The following is a 16,818-nucleotide window of genomic DNA, read 5'->3' on the forward strand; positions in this document are numbered from 1 at the left end:
CACTGCATGCCCTGCTCTGAGCTCCCATAGGTGGAGTTGGCCTTATCCACCCCTTTTTTGCTGTTTTTGCACCACTGCAACACTTTCGCAGCTCCACAGCGTTGCTCCCAGGACTGAGTGGGGAAGATGCCACTAAAGGAGAAGAAGGAAGAAGAGAAGCCTTACAATGACTACTGTAACCCTGGGCAACAGGGTAAGGGTGTGGAGAGCCTGATGAAGAACATTGATGTGTGCCGTAGTGTGGGCCTGGAGATCATCAACAGGACCAAGACAGTGACACTGAAGGAGTTCAGGTGGGTACCCCTCTGTCCCCTGCTGCTTTCTGCCACCCTGCCTATGAGGGACATCTCCAAAGACAATGGAGAGAGGCTCAGTGCCAAGTGCTGGAGCAATTTCCAGCATGTTCCTCCATCTTGTGGTGTACCTAACTCTGTTTGCACTGCACTGCTGCACACACTTCAAGAAATTCCTTCCTTGTCCCCATCCTTATCCAATTCTTTCCTTGTCTTTATTCTTTCCTTATTCCCTTGGAGGCTTTGCTCAGATTCCCTGCTGTCATCAGAGTGAGTTCTTGTCCCTTCCAGCTTGGGGCAGCCAGTCATGAGCACACATTCAAACCGTGCAAGCATTACGGCTCCTTTCTCTTTTGCTGTTTCCGCCCTCCCCCCCCCATCAGATACCTATACTATTGCTAAGAATCCCTTGAGCCACCTCTTCTTCTGCATCAGCGGTCCCAGCTCTCCCAATGGGGGCAGATTCTCCTATCCCTTCACTATCTCAGTGGACCTCTATAGCTCTCTTTATATTGTCTCCCTTCTACAGGGGGCAAGAACTGGACACAGCACTTCAGGTGTGACCTCAGCTGTGCTAAGCAGAAGGGCAGGATCTCTTACCTCTTTGGGCAGTGCTTTGCCTGATGCAGCCCACAGCACCCTCAGCCCTATTGGCATCAAGGGCACATTGCAGATCATGTCCTTTTCTGCCACTGCTTCCAGCTGGGTGCCCCCAGCATAACCCAGTGCTGGAGTTACTCCTCCCCAGCTGCTGCACCTGCACCTGCACTTCTCCTTGTAGGACTGCATGAGATTCCCATCAGCCAAACTACAAGATGCACAGAGGACACAGCTTGGGTCCAACAAGGCTGGGTAAAGAGGCTTGGCAGGGACAATGAGCTCCCTTTCTGTCATGCCTGCTCTCGTGATGCTGTGCACTAATGATTCTGGGAGTGGTAATTGTGGCTCGGGGATGCTTGGCATTGGCAATGCTTGCACTGGTGAAAGCCTGCTCTCTAGAGAATTCTGAGTCCCACTCAGCACCTCTGCAAATGAGTTCCCCTTGTGTCTCCATCCGCTGGGCTCCAGCTGCCCTTTCTCACCAACCTTCCTTCTACAGGAGCTATTGCTTCAGTGGCCAGAATGTGGATCCCCTGCCCTTTGAAATTGGCCCAGACTCCAAAGGAATATGTGCCTTTGCAAAAACTCCCTACAGCCTGCGAGGGAGCGTGGGGATTGTGGTCTGCAAGGCTGACACTTTCTTTTTGGCCATCACATTCTCCAACCCCTATGACTACATCCTTTACAAAATTGAGTTTGCCTTGGAGATCTTCTCAGAGGAGAACCACCTGGGAATCCTCAGTGATGTCTTCTCCAAAATGATGAAGAGTAAGCCATACTGTGGCTCCTCGCTCTTCCAGCGAGCCACCCTTGAGTCAGAACATGAAACCCTGGAAGTCTCTAAGAGGAACATTCGTGTCCAAGCCAAGATGTCCAACAATGAAAAAGCCATCCTGAAAGTCCAGGTTGAAGAAATAGATCCACCACCCTACCCTACAGACATGTGAAGGGAAGATGGGCACCACTGCTGCCAAAAGGATCCCCTGGGAGATATTCAGCAAGGATGCAGCAAGGCTTCTCCAGTGGTCTTGGAAGGAGGTGGATGGTGATGATGGATCCCATGAGACACCTCGTTGGCTTTGCTATGGAGCTAACAGTGCTCTACAGCTTGCTAACTAACTCATGATTGCATGTGATAAGCAATAAATATATTCTGACCCTCACAGGTTGTGTGTATTCTTTCAGAAAGGCTCAGTGCATGGAGAAAAACTGACAGCAGCTTTATCATGGCAAGACACAGTGACACCACACTATCACTGTGTTCTTCCCTGTTTCTGGTCTCCTGGCTCTGCTTGGATGTCTTAGGTCAGCATAAATGCTAGTGGAGAGCAGCTCCAGGGGAAGTGGAAGTTAAAATTAAGGTTAAGGAAGGGTTAGAGGAAGGAACATAGCTTAGGGCTAGCAGTTAGGGCTAAGGGTTAGAGCACGGTTACTTAAGTCTATTGCTAGGGTCGTGGTAGGGGCAGTTAGGGCCAGGCTCTGTGCTAGCACCATTTCCCCTCTGCCTCTTGCACTGAGAGGGAGCCATTGCCCCCCTCTGTTTGTGATATGTCACTGTTATCAATTTTGTTACTTTTTTTTTTTTAATCACATTACTTACTCCCATTCCCCGCCCCTTTCTCAGAAATCAGACGCTAGAGGAGAAGTGCTCTCTTTTAAAGAAAAAAAAAAACAAAAACAAAAAACCAGCACATCCGGACCAAGGCATAAATCAACAAATGTTGAAAACAAAACGTTGCGTGGGACCTGCTGCTCTGCAGCTCAGGCAAAAGAGAAACCACACCGCTTCCTGGAAAGGAGACATTTCTTGCTCCCACTTCCTCCAGTTCTCCCTCTGCTTTTCCAGGCCAGCCCGTGGGCATCCCAACACCCCACGGAGGTACATAATGTCATCCATCACCCCATAGGGTTGCACAGCCCTACAGAGCACTCTATTGAGGTGAAGAGTCCCAGAGAGTACCCAACGTCCTATTGAGGTGCATAGTGCCCTCCATCATCCCACAGAGGTGCTCAGTCCCACAGTGCAGCTCATGGAGGAGCACAATCCTAGCTGGGATATATGGGGCAGGCACAGTTACAATCCCACCCAAACCCTCCCCAAACTCCCAATGTTCCTGTATCCTGCTAGAGTCCCATTGCATGACCACAGCTCCATTCCAGGTCTAAAGAAGCTGGAGCAATGGGCAGATAGTTTATTGGGGAGTGGACACATGGAGAGTTCCAGCAATGGGGCAGAAGTGACACTGGATATGGGGTGGAGGAATACAATGGATGGAGGGTTATCACATCCTGAAGTCCCCATGCCATAGGGGGACACATGGGTACCCTGGATACAAGGCAAGGGTAAACAAGGGTTGGAAGGTGGCAATGGCCTGGGGACACTGGGCTGTAGGGGGAAACTGGATGTGGGGTGAGGGGACTGAAGGGTTGGAGGGTGACAATGTCCTGAAGTCCCCATGCCACAGGGGAACACATGGGGACATATTATATAGGGCAAGTCCCCAGGCAGCATCACCCATACCCTTGTATGTAGGGTATGTAGGGCGATGTCAATAGAACTCCTCGTCCCCTTTCTCTGCCTGCTGCTGGTTCTGGATCTGCTGCTGCTTCTTGTAGAGCTCGGCCACCTGCAGAGGAAAGAGAAGATGTAGGACCCCCTCCCTCCTTTGTGTCCCATCCCTGCCTCCAACCTGTCACCTGTGTGCTGCTGGTGGCCTCTTCGGGTTTCTTGTCCCCGCGCACACGCAGGAACCGCGGGAAGCGCAGCGAGATGCCCTTGTCCTCATCCACCTTGACAAAACACAGCGTCAAAGTGCCACCAAGGACACATGTCCCTTCCCCATGTCCCACTGTCACACTCACCAGCCCCACAGCTGCCCTGTAGACAGGGGAAATAGACAGGTCCCCACATTTCACCTCCCAGACCTGCACGGCTGCCAGCCAACGGTCAGGGGCCACTGCATTGTCCCAGCGGTAATAGGGACGTGGTTGAGTCAACACGTGTTCCTGGAAGGGACAACATCAACAAATGGCCCAAATTGTCACCAAACAGCCCAAGCTGCCTCCAGGGTGCTACAGCTCCAGCACTTCACCTTGAGGAAGTTGTAGTGTTTCTCCAAACTCTCCTCAGTGAAACCAGTACCTATCTGTAGAGGAACAATGGTTAGGGACAGCCCCCAGCAATGTCCCCAAGCCCATAGGTGCTTTGGGATGATCACCAATGGCGTCTCCAAGCCCACAGGTGGCCCTCGTGGTCACCTTGCAGATGCTTTGGTACTCCTCACTTTCCTCGTCATAGCAGGCTAGGAGGAAGCCCCCATAGATGCCTGCACGCTTGCCCTTGCCCAGGTAGGCACCTATGACAACGAGATCCAGCGTGTCCCCAAGGCCATCGAGGTAGTCCTTCTTCAGCTGTAGAGAGATAGGCAGGGGATTGGAAACAAGGGGAAAGCCACAGAAGGACAGAGAGATAACAAATAGGCCTTCCAGTGCTCACCTTCAGCCACTTGTGTGACCGCTTAGCAATCTCATAGGTGGCCTCCACCTCCAGTGTCTTCACCATGAGGCCCTCACAAGAGGCTGAGGACAACCTGTGGTCACTCAAGGAAGGGAACGTAGGGGTGGCACTCCCTTGGTGGCATTACTCACCCTTGATGGCTTTGTCCAGGAAATCAGAGACCTCATCAGCACTGCGGGTGTCCATCGAGGTGGCAAAGAGGAATTCGCCCTCCACTTCCTTGAATGACTGTCGCAACAACCGACGCCGCGTGGCCAAGGGCTCCCGCACCAGTGGCTGTGGGAGGAACAATGTCATCCCCTTGGGGACGAGGCGTCACCCCCCTGGGGACATACACTCACCTCCCCATTGAGGTATAGCAGATCAAAGGCATAGACGCACACTTGCACCTTAATGGCAGCAGCATCCACATCCTGCAGAGGCATGGAACACAAAGAGGGTGTCACAGCACCATCTTGCTGCTGCCCCTCGTGTTCCCAAGCCTGCCCTCACCTTTCTCTTCCTTGTCATCAGCACCTGGAAGGGCTGCAGCTGCTTAGTGACCTTGTCCCAAGCCACCGCTTCTGCATCCAGGATGCACGAGCACACGCCAGGCTTCAGCATCTTTGAGGCAATCCCAGAGCTCAGCACTGCATCACCACTGTCCCCAAGAACCCCATGTTTTCCTTGGTACCCTCACACTCCCCCCGAAGACCCCAGCTTGCCTTGGGGATGCGCTCAACGAGGTCAGGGTACTTGGCTGTTGTGTTCTCCTGGTTGCGGCTGTAGATGAAGACAGCCCCGCTATCCAGGACATGGATCTAGGGGTGGACACAGAAGTGACAGACGGGTGACAAAGGGTGAAGGGTACCCTGTGACACCCCCAGAACTGTACCTGGGTTCGTTCCCCATCATATTTGTACTCGCAGGTGAATGCAGCCTCCTCAAAGCGCTTCAGCAGCTCACTGACGCAGCGGGCAGGTTGAGCCAGCATGGGCTTCAAGGGAACGCCTGGGGACAAAAAGGGACACAGTGAGGGAACAGGATGGGGTTGGGACCACCCACCTCTGGCCCCCATGGTACCTGGAGTGATGCCACAGTGCTTGGGGAGCTGCTCCAGGCCATGCTCCAGCAGCACTGGGACAATGGCAGCATAGTCTGGCAGCTCGCTGTGGGGACAAGGGGACAGACCTAGCATCCCCCTCTGTTAACATGTTGCCAAGAGAGGAGATGACTTGGCTCTAATGAGCTCATGGGGTGGTGATCAGACCCAGGGGGTTCAATGGGTTGGTAACATCACCCAGTAGCACCCACAAGGAGCAGGGACTCTATAAAATTAAAGGGTACCAATGTGGACACCAAGAGGGCAAACAGAGACACTTAAGAAACAAGGATCAAGGGGAAGCATGTTGAGAAAGAGGGATATAAAGGCAACTGAGATGGACAAAAGGATGTTGGGGGACAAAAGGAGGATCCCAAGGAACAGGGACCTCAAAAGAATCAAAAGGGACTCCAGGTAACACAAGAGGATGAGAATCTCAGGAGAACAGCCTATCCAAAGAGCAGGTACCCCAAATAAACAAAGAGGACCCGGGGGACCCAAGGGGAACCTACAGGAACCCATAGGGGACAGGCCTCACCAGAAAGTCTGCTTGAGGATGCGGCTCTGCTCCTCCAACCAAGTTCTGCGTGCATCAGGTGCCATGCTCTGTCCAGCATCCACCACAGCCAGCGGCCACTCTGCCATGTGACACAGCCCCAGCATCACCACCCCAGTATCCCCACACTGTCCCCAGTGACCTCACAGCTCTCACCTTGCCCTGGTGGGGTGAGAGCAGCGGCATGTGCCAGCGCAGTGAGCACTGACTGCTCGGCCAGCCCAATGCGTAGCTTCCCACTGAGCGATCTGCATTAGGGGACAGCAAGGGACATCAGCGTCACTATGTCAGTATCATGTGATCCCACAGCACCCCAATGGTCCCTTCTTGTCCTCACCGGACGAGATATCGTGCCTCCGAGTGCCGGCAGGCAACAAACAGCCCCTTGATGATGTCAATCTTCTTGCTAGCAGACTGCAAAAAACACAGCAACATCAGCACAACAGGAAGGTGACAAAGTGCCACCCGCATGGTCCCCAAACTCACTGCATTGCCTGACATGGCGGCCATCTCCCGCAGCTTGCCAAGGACACCGCTGGCACTCAGCGGGGCTGGTGGCACCACTGTGCGTTGGGTGCAGCGGCTGCTTTCGGCCACCAACCCCAAATCCCCTTTGTCCTGTGCTTCACTGCGGATCTGAGCCAGCTGGCGGCCTGTGGGGATGTCAGTGCCATCATCAGCACCTACGCCATTGTCAATGCCATGGGGCATCCCAACCCCTGGATCCTACCGGTGGCCTGGGCGAGGGCACGGGTGAGCAGGGTCTCGCCGATGCCCAGCTCCAGCCCCTCAGAGGTGGCTCCAGGACGGTTGAGGCACAAAAGAAGGCAGGGAAGCAGCTCGGAGGGTGACAGGGCCACCACAGAGCGCAGGAAGTTGGTGAGGATCTCAATGATCTTCAGCCTAGAGGGGAAATTGAGGGTAGGGACACCAAAGCTCAAATCACTGGGGTTTGGGGTAAGGGTTAGGGATGGAGGGGAAACGAGGTTGTCTCCATAAATCCCAAGCCCTTTGTAGTTTGTGGTAGAACTGGAGAAGGTGTCATGTCCCCCAGCCTAAACTTACTGGGGTTTGGAGTGGAGGTGAAATGGGGTCATCATCCCCATCTAAAATCATTGGGGTGAGGGAGTCAATGTTAGGATTAGGTGCAGATGAGGTCATTCTCCAACCCAAAATCATTGGGGTTTGGGGTAGTGCAGAGGTAAGATCGTATCTCCCATGTCAAGATTATTGGGGTTTGGGGTAGGGGGGAGCTGGGGTCGCTGCCGCAAACCAAAATTATCAGACTTTGGGATAGAAGGGGGAAATGAGATCATCTCACAAACGCAAAATCATTGGCTTTTTGGGTATAGGGTCAGTGTTGGGGTTTGGGGAAAGATGGGGCTGTGCCTTCCCAGATTAAAAAAAGTGGGGTCTTACCGGGATGAGGCTTCCTCGATGCGCTCAAAGGTACGAGCCACCGCCAGGTAGGGGACACTGAAGGGGAGGGGTTGCGACACCTCTGGAGTCACCCCAACCCCCACACTCTGTCCTCCCATCACCCATCATGATCCCAACGTCCCCACTATGTCCTCCATCACCCCCAATCATGAACCACTCCAATGTCCCCCTTCACCCCCCCCGTAAGCCCACAACCTACTCCAATATCCCCCACGTCACCCATGATCCAATATCCCCCATCACTGCACGTCCCACCCGGCGACCCTATCACCCCAACGTCACCTGAGTCCTTCATGACTCCCTGTGACTTCATGTCCCACTTCAATGTCCCCCCATCAATAACCCCATGACCCCATATCCCATCCCAAGGTCCCCTGTCATCCCATCACCCAAGTCCCATGCGAATGGCCTTCCACGACCCAATGTTCCCCACCACCACACATCACACCCTGTGACCCTAACATCCCCTATGATCCTCCCAAGGCTCCCAGCACCCACAATGACCCCACATCTTCCATCTCCCCCCCTGACCCACCCCACGTTCCCCAATAAGCTCATTTGCTACCCTAGGTCCCACCCTGTTACGAACAACCCTATGTTGCACCCCAGTATCCTCATAATCCCCCATGATCCCACATCTCCCATCATCCCACATCCTGACTTGTTACGAAACCCCTCACCCCCATGACCCACCCATATCCTCCACCATTCCCACTTGGAGTTCCCTTCCAAAGCCCCCACCTGTGCCCATGCCCCCAGCACGCATCCTGCACTGGGTGGTACCCACTCCTGCTGGGGTCATACTGGGACGGCTCCACTGGTATATGGCTGCGGGGACAGTGATGTGGGGACACAGTGGTGGCACCACCAGGGACCCATGTGTCATCCCACCAACACTGTCACCCACCTGTTGGGGGCTGGAGCTTTGTGGGGAGGGGGAAGTCCCTTGTCCTGGTCTCTGGGTGACTGACGGCAGCGCTTGGATGCAGGGGGGGCACTGTCCCTGTCCCCATCACTGTCTCCATCCCTATCCCCCGACTGCTGTGGGGAGGGGGAACAGCAGGGGGCACGAGGGGACATGGGGGGTACAGGGGCAGAGCTGCCACCAGAGGATGTGGGATCCTGTGGGCAAATAGGGAGCATTAAGAAGGGACAGTGATAGGGCTGGGAGGGGACAGGGACCACTGGCATAGTACTGGGAGGTACTGGAATGGGGTTGATGCAGGACTGGGGGGCACTGACGGAGCAGGACCACAACTGGACTGGAAGGCACTGGAAGAGCAATGGGACAGGACTGGGAGACACAGGGCGGGACTGAAAGAGGACTGGGAAGGAGCAGGGGGAGCACTAGGAGATACTGGGGTGACAGAGCAGAACTGGGGCTGGACTGATAGGCACCGGGAGAAACTGGGCAGGCACTGGGGGCTCTCACCGCGCTCCCATCGGGGTCCCGACGTTCCTGGGGGGTCTCTTTGGGGGGGCTCCGCTGCAGCTTCTGAACATGTGCTCTGCGAGGGGAGGAAGCTCAGAGCCGGGGTGTGGGACGAAGGGGGGTGGGAGCAGCACCCGTGATTCCCCCCCCAGTAAAAAAATCTTCCCAATCCCCCCCCGCCCATCCCCGCCCCACTCACGGGACGGCGCCATCTGCAGCCCTGGGGGGGGCGAAGAAAGACCTGTGGGGAGGGAGAGGAGAAGAAAGAGAAGAAGGGCGTCACTACGGGGGGAGATGGGGAGTGGGGGGAGGTGGGGAGTGGGGGGAGGTGGGGGGGGTCCCGGTGCCGCGCTGCTCACGTGATCCGCCGCTGCATCTCTCTGCTGCCGTTTTCGCGGGGAAAAATCCGAGTGGGTGACGTCACTGCCGGCGGCCGGAAGCTGGAGACGGGGCGGGGCGCGGGGGGTGATGGGAAGTGTAGTTCGGCTCAGACCAGCGCCTGCGCGGTGGAGTCCTAAAATACACACGCACACACCTGCATTAACAGCTGCACACACAAACAACTACGCGCACAAATACGGCCACGCACGTTCGCATACATGCATACACGCTTACGTATACACACAGCCCCACGCATACCTGTCATGGCGCCAGCGTCGCGGCGTGATGACGTCACGGCGCGATGGCGTCCCCTTTCTTTCAGACTCCAAGATGGCGGCGGGGCGGACTCTATTTCCCAGGCGGCTCCGCGCGGCGGCCGCGCCCAATGGTTTTGCGCGGAGGGGGCGGGGCCGGGGCCGTGCGCTCGGCGCGGCCGTTGCCGTGCGCGCCGCCGCCGGGGGCGGGCGCGGGCGTCGGGGCCGCCGGGAGGGCCGGAGCGGGGTCGGGCCCGTGCGGGTGGGGCCGGGCCGGATCGGGCCGGGCCGTGGAGGCGCGGGCCCTCCCCGCCCAGGTGAGCGGCGGAGCGCGGCGGGGGGCGGCCGGGGCGGGCCGGGCCGCGGCGGTGGAGCCTGCGCCGGAGGGGGCGGGGCGTTCAAGGGCGCGCGGCCGTGCGTGAGTGGGGAGGGCCGGGGTCTGCGCGGAGCTGTGGCCACGCCCTCTTTAGGCCACGCCCTCTTAGACCACGCCCACGCGGCTGGTCGCGCCCCCTGGGCCCTGGCGCCGTCTTCTGCGCTCCATCCATCGTTCAGGCCCGGGCCCTGACCTCCTCCCCCCGGGCTCTTTCCCCAGCGCCAATCCCTGTGGCCCAGCTGGGCCCTGTCACTGCCCGCTGGGTTCCATCCTTCTGCCGAGGTCAGGCCTTGCCCCATTCCCATCCTCCCTGTGTCGGGGCCAGGTCTCATCCAGCCTCCATGTGTTGGTCCTCATGCCCGTGCTCTGTCTCCATTTCCATTACTTTGGGGTTCTGTCCCCAGTCCCTTATCCATGACCTTGTTCCCATATCCCAGAGGCAGTCCCTGTAGCTCAAACAGATCCTGTCCCCGTCGCTTGGGCTCCATCGTTCTATCAGGACTGACCTTGTCCCCAACCCCCCATTATCTTGGGGTCCTTTCCTGCATCTTGTTCCCATCTCCTCTGTCCTGTTCCCCTCGCCTGGGCTTCGTTCTCTGTTTCCTACCAGGCTCATGGTTATGCCCACTCCACGCTGTCCCCTGGGCTCCTTCCTGTGTCCAGTTGTGCCTCCTGTCCGTATCCCCTGGCCTCCATCTTTCTATTTGGGCCAGGCCTTTATCCCATCCCTTTCCTCCTGGGGAGTCTTTCCTTGAGTTCTGTCACCAGCCCCATTACTTTGGGGTCCTCCCCTGGATTCTTTCCCCACTCCATTGACCTCCATCTCTTGGGGTCAGTCCCCATCTCCTGGGTCTTGTGCCCATCCTCCTGTGTCCTTTCCTGTATCTTGTCTTCATCTGCTGGGCTCTGTCCTTCTATCAGGACCAGTCCTTGTCTGCATCCCCATTACCCTGGGGTTCTTTCCTGGGTTGTGTCCCTGGGGTCAGCCCTTGTCTCATGTATGTGTGTGTCTCCGTTATACCCTGTGTCTCCGCAGGGCAGCAGCTATGGTGGGTGCTCAGCAGCTGGAGCTGGCTGCGGGCCGAGCAGCGCCAAACACCGGGGAACACCCTTACGAGTGCTTGGAGTGTGGCAAAGCCTTCAGATGGTCCTCACGCCTCGTCCACCACCAGCGCACCCACACGGGTGAACGACCCTACAAGTGCTCCGAGTGCCCCAAAGCTTTCAAGGGCTCCTCGGCGCTGCTCTACCACCAGCGCAGCCACACGGGCGAGCGGCCCTACAAATGCTCCGAGTGTCCCAAAGCCTTCAAGCGCTCGTCGCTGCTGCAGATCCACCAGAGCGTGCACACAGGGCTGCGTGCCTTCAAGTGTGCACTGTGCGGGCTGGCCTTCAAGTGGTCCTCGCACTACCAGTACCACCTGCGGCAGCATACGGGTGAGCGGCCCTACAAGTGCACCTCCTGCCCCAAAGCCTTCAAGAACTCCTCCAGCCTCCGCCGCCACCGCCACATCCACACAGGCGAGCGGCCCTACGTCTGTTCCGCCTGCGGCAAGGCCTTCACCCAGTCCACCAACCTCCGTCAACACCAGCGCACCCACACAGGAGAGCGGCCCTACGCCTGTTCCCATTGCTCCAAGACCTTCACTCACTCTTCCAACCTCCTCCTCCATCAGCGAACCCACTCCAGCACCCGGTCCCACAAGTGCCCGACTTGCCCCAAAGCCTTCGTCTCAGATGCCTGCTTGCAGAAGCATCTGCAGAGCCATGCCGCATCCCCGTTGTTGCCATCCCCGTTGTCCCCATCCCAGCTGTCCCCACCGCCACTGCTCCTGGAGGCGGTGGAGATGCTGTGGAAGTGCGCTGAGTGCCACCTGGCTTTCCCCAGCCAGGAGCAGTTGCTGGGCCACCAACGCAGCCACCCACAGCCAGCAACACCAGGGGACATCACCACAACAGCCACCCATCGCTGCCCCACCTGTGGCAAGACCTTCAAGAACAGCTCAGGGTTGGCACGGCACAGGCACAGCCATGGTGCTGAACGGCCCTACAAGTGCTCGCAGTGCCACAGGAGCTTTGGGCAGCTGGCTGGGCTGCTGGGCCACCAGCGGGGTCACTCGGCAGAAACACCGCATCCCCCTCCAGCAGCCCCAACCCCGACCTCGGTACCGTCGGAGCGTCCCTACCAATGCACCGAGTGTGGCAAAGCCTTCAAGGGCTCCTCAGGGTTGCGTTACCACATGCGGGACCACACAGGCGAACGGCCCTACAAGTGCTCCGAGTGCCCCAAGGCCTTCAAGCGCTCCTCACTGCTTGCCATCCACCAGCGGGTGCACACGGGGCTGCGTGCCTTCAAGTGCGCCGAGTGCGGCCTCACCTTCAAGTGGTCCTCGCACTACCAGTACCACCTGCGGCTGCATACTGGCGAGCGGCCCTACGCCTGTCCCGACTGCCCCAAGGCCTTCAAGAACACCTCCTGCCTCCGCCGCCACAGGCAGCTGCACACAGGTGAGCGGCCTCACGCCTGCCCCATCTGCGGCAAGGCCTTCACCCAGACCTCCAACCTCCGCCAACACCAGCGCACCCACACAGGCGAGCGGCCCTATGCCTGTTCCCACTGCGGCAAAACCTTCACCCATTCCTCCAACCTCCAGCTCCACCAACGCACCCACTCCAGCGCCCGGCCCCACCAGTGTCCCCTCTGCCCCAAAGCCTTTGTCATGGCCTCCTACCTCCAGCGGCACCTCCGCACCCATGCAGCTGGCCCCAAAGGGTCCCCTCGCCCTGTCCCGACACTGCAGCACGACGGCCCCATCCTGCAGGCTGCCCTCAGCCTGGAGGTGACGGCTCCTGATGCCCACACCTTCCTGCTGCTGCAGACGCCGCAGGGTCTCCAGCTCATCCCCAGCCCTCCACCGGCCCCACAGAAGCTCATCCTGTTCCCCACAGCTTCCCAGTTACCCCCCAAACACCAAGGGGAGTCCCCAACCCCTGGGCAGAGCCTTCTGCTTGTGCCCAGCACGGGGACCACGCTGCCCACATTGCGGCTACAGGCAGTCACGGCTGTCCCACAGGGGACGGGGACCGGTATCCTCATTCTGCAGGGCCTCCCTGAGCAGCCCCTGCACCCAGCAGGCATCCCGCAGGGACAGGCAGCAGTGGAGGGGGCGGCTGTCAGGCTGCAGGCCAATGAGGTGACAAATGTCCAGTTACAGGCGCTGCCACAATCTACAGATGTCACCAGCATTCCGCTCCAAGCTACTGAGGTGACGAATGTCCAGCTGCAAGCCCTGCCACAACCCACAGATGTCACCAACATCCAGCTCCAAGCCACTGAGGTGACGAATGTCCAGCTGCAAGCCCTGCCACAACCCACAGATGTCACCAACATCCAGATGCAAGCTACTGAGGTAGCAAATGTTCAGATGCAAGCTCTTCCACAGCCCTCAGATGTCACCAACATTGAGCTGCAGGCTGCCGAGGTGACAAATGTCCATCTCCAAGCTCTGTCACAACCCTCTGAGGTCACCAACATCCAGTTGCAAGCTACTGAGGTAGCAAATGTTCAGATGCAAGCTCTTCCACAGCCCTCAGATGTCACCAACATTGAGCTGCAGGCTGCCAAGGTAACAAATGTCCATCTTCAAGCTCTGTCACAACCCTCTGAGGTCACCAACATCCAGCTGCAAGCCAGTGAGGTGACCAATGTCCAGCTCCAAGCCTTGCCGCATCCCTTGGACGTCACAAACGTCCAGCTGCAAGCCCTACCACAGTCCACAGATGTCACCAATGTTGAGCTGCAAGCCACTGAAGTGACAAATGTTCAGCTGCAAACCTTGCCGCAACCGTCAGAGGTGACCAGCATCCAGCTCCAGGCCACTGAGGTGCCCAACATGCAGCTCCAGACCACAGAGGTGACCAGTGTTCAGCTGCAGGCCACTGAGGTGCCCAACATCCAGCTCCAAAACACGGACGTAACAAATGTCCATCTTGAGAACACGGATGTACCTGATGTCCATCTTGAAACTGTGGAGGTGCCCAGTGTCCATCTTGAGACCACGGAGGTGCCCAGCGTCCATCTCCAAGCCACTGAGATGGCCAACATCCAACTCCAAGCCACTGAGATGGCCAGTGTTCATCTCCCAGCCAACGATGTGGCCAACACTCATCTCCAAGACACAGAGGTGACCAATCTCCATGTTGAGTCCACCGAAGTGCCCAACATCAATCTCCAAGCCACGGATGTGGCCGATGTCCATCTCCAAGCCACAGAGGTGGCCAGTGTCCAGCTCCAAACCACAGAGGTGACCAGTGTCCATCTGGAGACCTCAGAGGTGCCCAGCATCCACCTCCAAGCTACTGATATGGCCAATGTCCATCTCCAAGCCACCGAGGTGCCCAGTGTCGACCTTGAGACCATGGAGGTACCTGACGTTCATCTTGAGACTGTGGAGGTGCCTGATGTCCATCTCCAGACCACTGAGGTGACCAGTGTCCAGCTCCGAGCTGTGGAGGTGCCCAACATCCATCTCCAGACCACCGAGGTGCCCAACATCCAGCTCCAGACCCTGGAGGTGCCCCCAGTCCACTTACAGCCCCCATCGGGAGCCCAACCAGCCCCTCTACCCTCCGGGGTGTCGCTTCCAGCGGGCCCAGAGGTGCTGCTGGTGCAGGGATGCCCAGAACCGGCCATAGGGCTGGGTGTGCTGCAGACATCTGAAGGGCTTCGCAGTGTCCTGGTGCTGCGGGGCTCCAGTGACCAGTCCCCAATGCCCACCCCGGCACCCCCAAAAGTCCTGGTCCTACGTGGGGAGCCTCGTCAGGGGGGAGTTGGTGAGGGTCCTGCTGTGGTGCAGCTGCTCCCTGGCTCCCCGACCCCCCACCTGCCAGCTGTGCAGGGGGTGCAGGTGCTGCCAGGGGCGCAGCTTGTACATACCTTCTGAGAGGGAACACAGACCCCACAGCCATGCCACCAGCCCCCATGTCCACCCTGTGGCCCCCACAGTGGCCACATGGCCTCTACAGAGACACAGTGGCTGCCCCAGGGCCATCCAGAGGCCTCCACGTAGCCCCCCACAGCTGCTACAACCACTATAGCTACCCCATGCTCTCCTCTAAGGATCCTACGGATGCCTTAGGGCCATCGCAGCAACCCCACAACATCCCATGGCCCCCTGCCAGCCACCTTGTAGCCACTGCAGACATCTCACAGCATCTCCTGTCCATCCCACAGCTGCCTCTTGGCCATCTTATGGCCACTGCAGCCATCCCACAATGACCATCTGTTGAATGCTGTATGATCACTACAGACATCCCACAGCACCTGCTGGCCACCTTATGGCCACCACAGGCACGCTGCAGGACTCCAGAGCCAACTGTTGGCCACCACAAACATCCCACAGCTCCACATTATCATCTCATGGCCACCACAAACACCCCATAGCTACCTTATGACCACTCTACTGGACTCCGTAGCCACCTCCTGGACATTTTATGGTCATTGCCGCTACCCTACAGCCCCCCAGAGACCATCTCTTTTCTGTCTCATGGCCACCACACCCATCCCATAGCCACCTTATGGCTACCACAGCACCCCATGGCCACCCAGTGGCTGTCACACCAATCTTGTAGCATCTCATGGCCACGCCATATCCACCTCTCGGCCACCTTGTGACCACCACAGCACCTCATGGCCACCATACCCACCCCGTAACCACGTTATGGCCACCAGAACACCCTACAGGACTCCACTGCCACTTATAGGCCACCCCTTAGTCAGTTCATGGCCATAACAGCGTGGGGGCGAGCAGCACTGCGGGCCGGTGAGCAATGGGGTGCGGGAGCTGGGGGGGCGGAACACATGTAGCACGGTTTCCGCCCGGGCCAGATTAATAAACGGAGCGTCCTGGCCCACACTTCCTCCTTCCGGTGAGGGTGGAATGGGCGAACCCCATTGGCCGCCACGGGGGGCGGGGCCTCGGCAGGGGCGGAAGCAGCGGGAGGCGCTTGCGCAGTGGATGATGGGCGGGTTGGGAGGGGGAAGGGAGTGGGTCGGACCGTGGCTGCTCATCGGGAGGGGGGAACGGGAGCGGCTGGTGTCGGCTGTACAACCCCGGTGGGCCCAGTATGTCCCCAGTACGGCCCAGTACGGCACGTGTGACCCTCAGCATGTTCCCAGTATTACCGCTATACCCCAGTATGGCCCCAGCACATCCCAGTATGGTCCCAGTATAGCCCAGTCTGACCCCGCTGTCCCTCAGAATGCCCCCATTAAACACCACTATAGCCCCTAGTGCCCCCAGTGTGCCCCCCATGTCTTCCAGTGTGCCCGCAGCATGCCCTAATATGGCCCTTGGGCCCCCTCCAGTATGTTCCCAGTAAAAATCAATATAATCCAGAATGCCCACAGTATACCTCATGTCCCCCAGTATGGCCCAGTGTCCCCGTGTATTTCCCCAGTATGGTACCAGCGTACCCCAGTATGGCCCCTGTATATCCCATTATAGTTCCAGAATGCCACCAGTCTGATTCCATTTTCCACGCAGTGCCTCCAATGTCCCCCAGTATGGCCCCCAGTATACCCTAGTAGGTCCTCAGTGTCCCCTAGTATGGCCCCTGAATACCCCAGTGTAGTCCCAGTATATCCCCACTGTCCCCCGGAATGCCCCCAGTCTGATCTCACTGTCCCCCCAAAATGCTTCCAGTTTCCCCCATTATGGCCCCCAGTATACCTCGGTGTCCCCTAGAATGCTCCCTGCATCTCCCAGTATGCTCCAGCTGTCTCCAGTACATCTCCCAGTGTCCCCCAGTATGCTCCTAGTGCCCCCTTTTCCCCCCAACACACAGTGGCTGCCCACGTGAGTGTGTGTGCGCGCCCACAGACCTGCA

The 16,818-nt window shown here is 58.0% G+C and overlaps 3 protein-coding genes across 5 annotated transcripts; 2 read left to right on the forward strand and 1 right to left on the reverse strand.

Annotated features, from left to right (window-relative positions):
- The first annotated feature begins 112 nt into the window (after positions 1-112).
- On the forward strand, positions 113-2,056 carry LOC116239052 (uncharacterized). Its single transcript, XM_031609061.2, has 2 exons — positions 113-293; positions 1,393-2,056. The coding sequence occupies exons 1-2, from the start codon at positions 127-129 to the stop codon at positions 1,838-1,840; spliced, it is 615 nt and encodes a 204-aa protein (XP_031464921.1). The 5' UTR covers positions 113-126; the 3' UTR covers positions 1,841-2,056.
- Positions 2,057-2,592: 536 nt separating this feature from the next.
- LIG1 (DNA ligase 1) lies at positions 2,593-16,794 on the reverse strand. 3 transcript variants are annotated; one of them, XM_090127435.1, is made up of 25 exons: positions 9,559-9,693; positions 9,279-9,433; positions 9,119-9,160; positions 8,920-8,995; positions 8,395-8,609; positions 8,229-8,315; positions 7,467-7,523; positions 6,778-6,950; positions 6,534-6,700; positions 6,385-6,461; positions 6,204-6,295; positions 6,030-6,129; positions 5,473-5,558; positions 5,285-5,400; positions 5,115-5,210; positions 4,903-5,013; positions 4,752-4,823; positions 4,542-4,686; positions 4,390-4,472; positions 4,152-4,304; positions 3,986-4,039; positions 3,756-3,899; positions 3,591-3,683; positions 3,415-3,520; positions 2,593-2,943 (listed from the first exon to the last, which is right to left on the reverse strand). In XM_090127435.1, the coding sequence occupies exons 2-24, from the start codon at positions 9,293-9,295 to the stop codon at positions 3,443-3,445; spliced, it is 2,334 nt and encodes a 777-aa protein (XP_089983561.1). In that variant the 5' UTR covers positions 9,296-9,433; positions 9,559-9,693; the 3' UTR covers positions 2,593-2,943; positions 3,415-3,442. The 3 variants fall into 3 exon arrangements, with proteins under 3 accessions (XP_089983561.1, XP_089983560.1, XP_089983559.1); XM_090127434.1 differs by lacking the exons at positions 2,593-2,943; positions 9,559-9,693 and adding an exon at positions 16,662-16,794 and having other exon boundaries at positions 3,066-3,520; XM_090127433.1 differs by lacking the exon at positions 2,593-2,943 and having other exon boundaries at positions 3,066-3,520.
- Positions 10,967-15,022, forward strand: LOC116239047 (uncharacterized). Its single transcript, XM_031609054.2, has one exon. The coding sequence runs from the start codon at positions 10,977-10,979 to the stop codon at positions 14,871-14,873; it is 3,897 nt and encodes a 1,298-aa protein (XP_031464914.2). The 5' UTR covers positions 10,967-10,976; the 3' UTR covers positions 14,874-15,022.
- Positions 16,795-16,818: the final 24 nt, after the last annotated feature.

The sequence above is a fragment of the Phasianus colchicus genome, chromosome 31, assembly GCF_987193195.1.
Source record: "Phasianus colchicus chromosome 31, bPhaCol1.hap1.1, whole genome shotgun sequence".
Lineage (NCBI taxonomy): Eukaryota > Metazoa > Chordata > Aves > Galliformes > Phasianidae > Phasianus > Phasianus colchicus.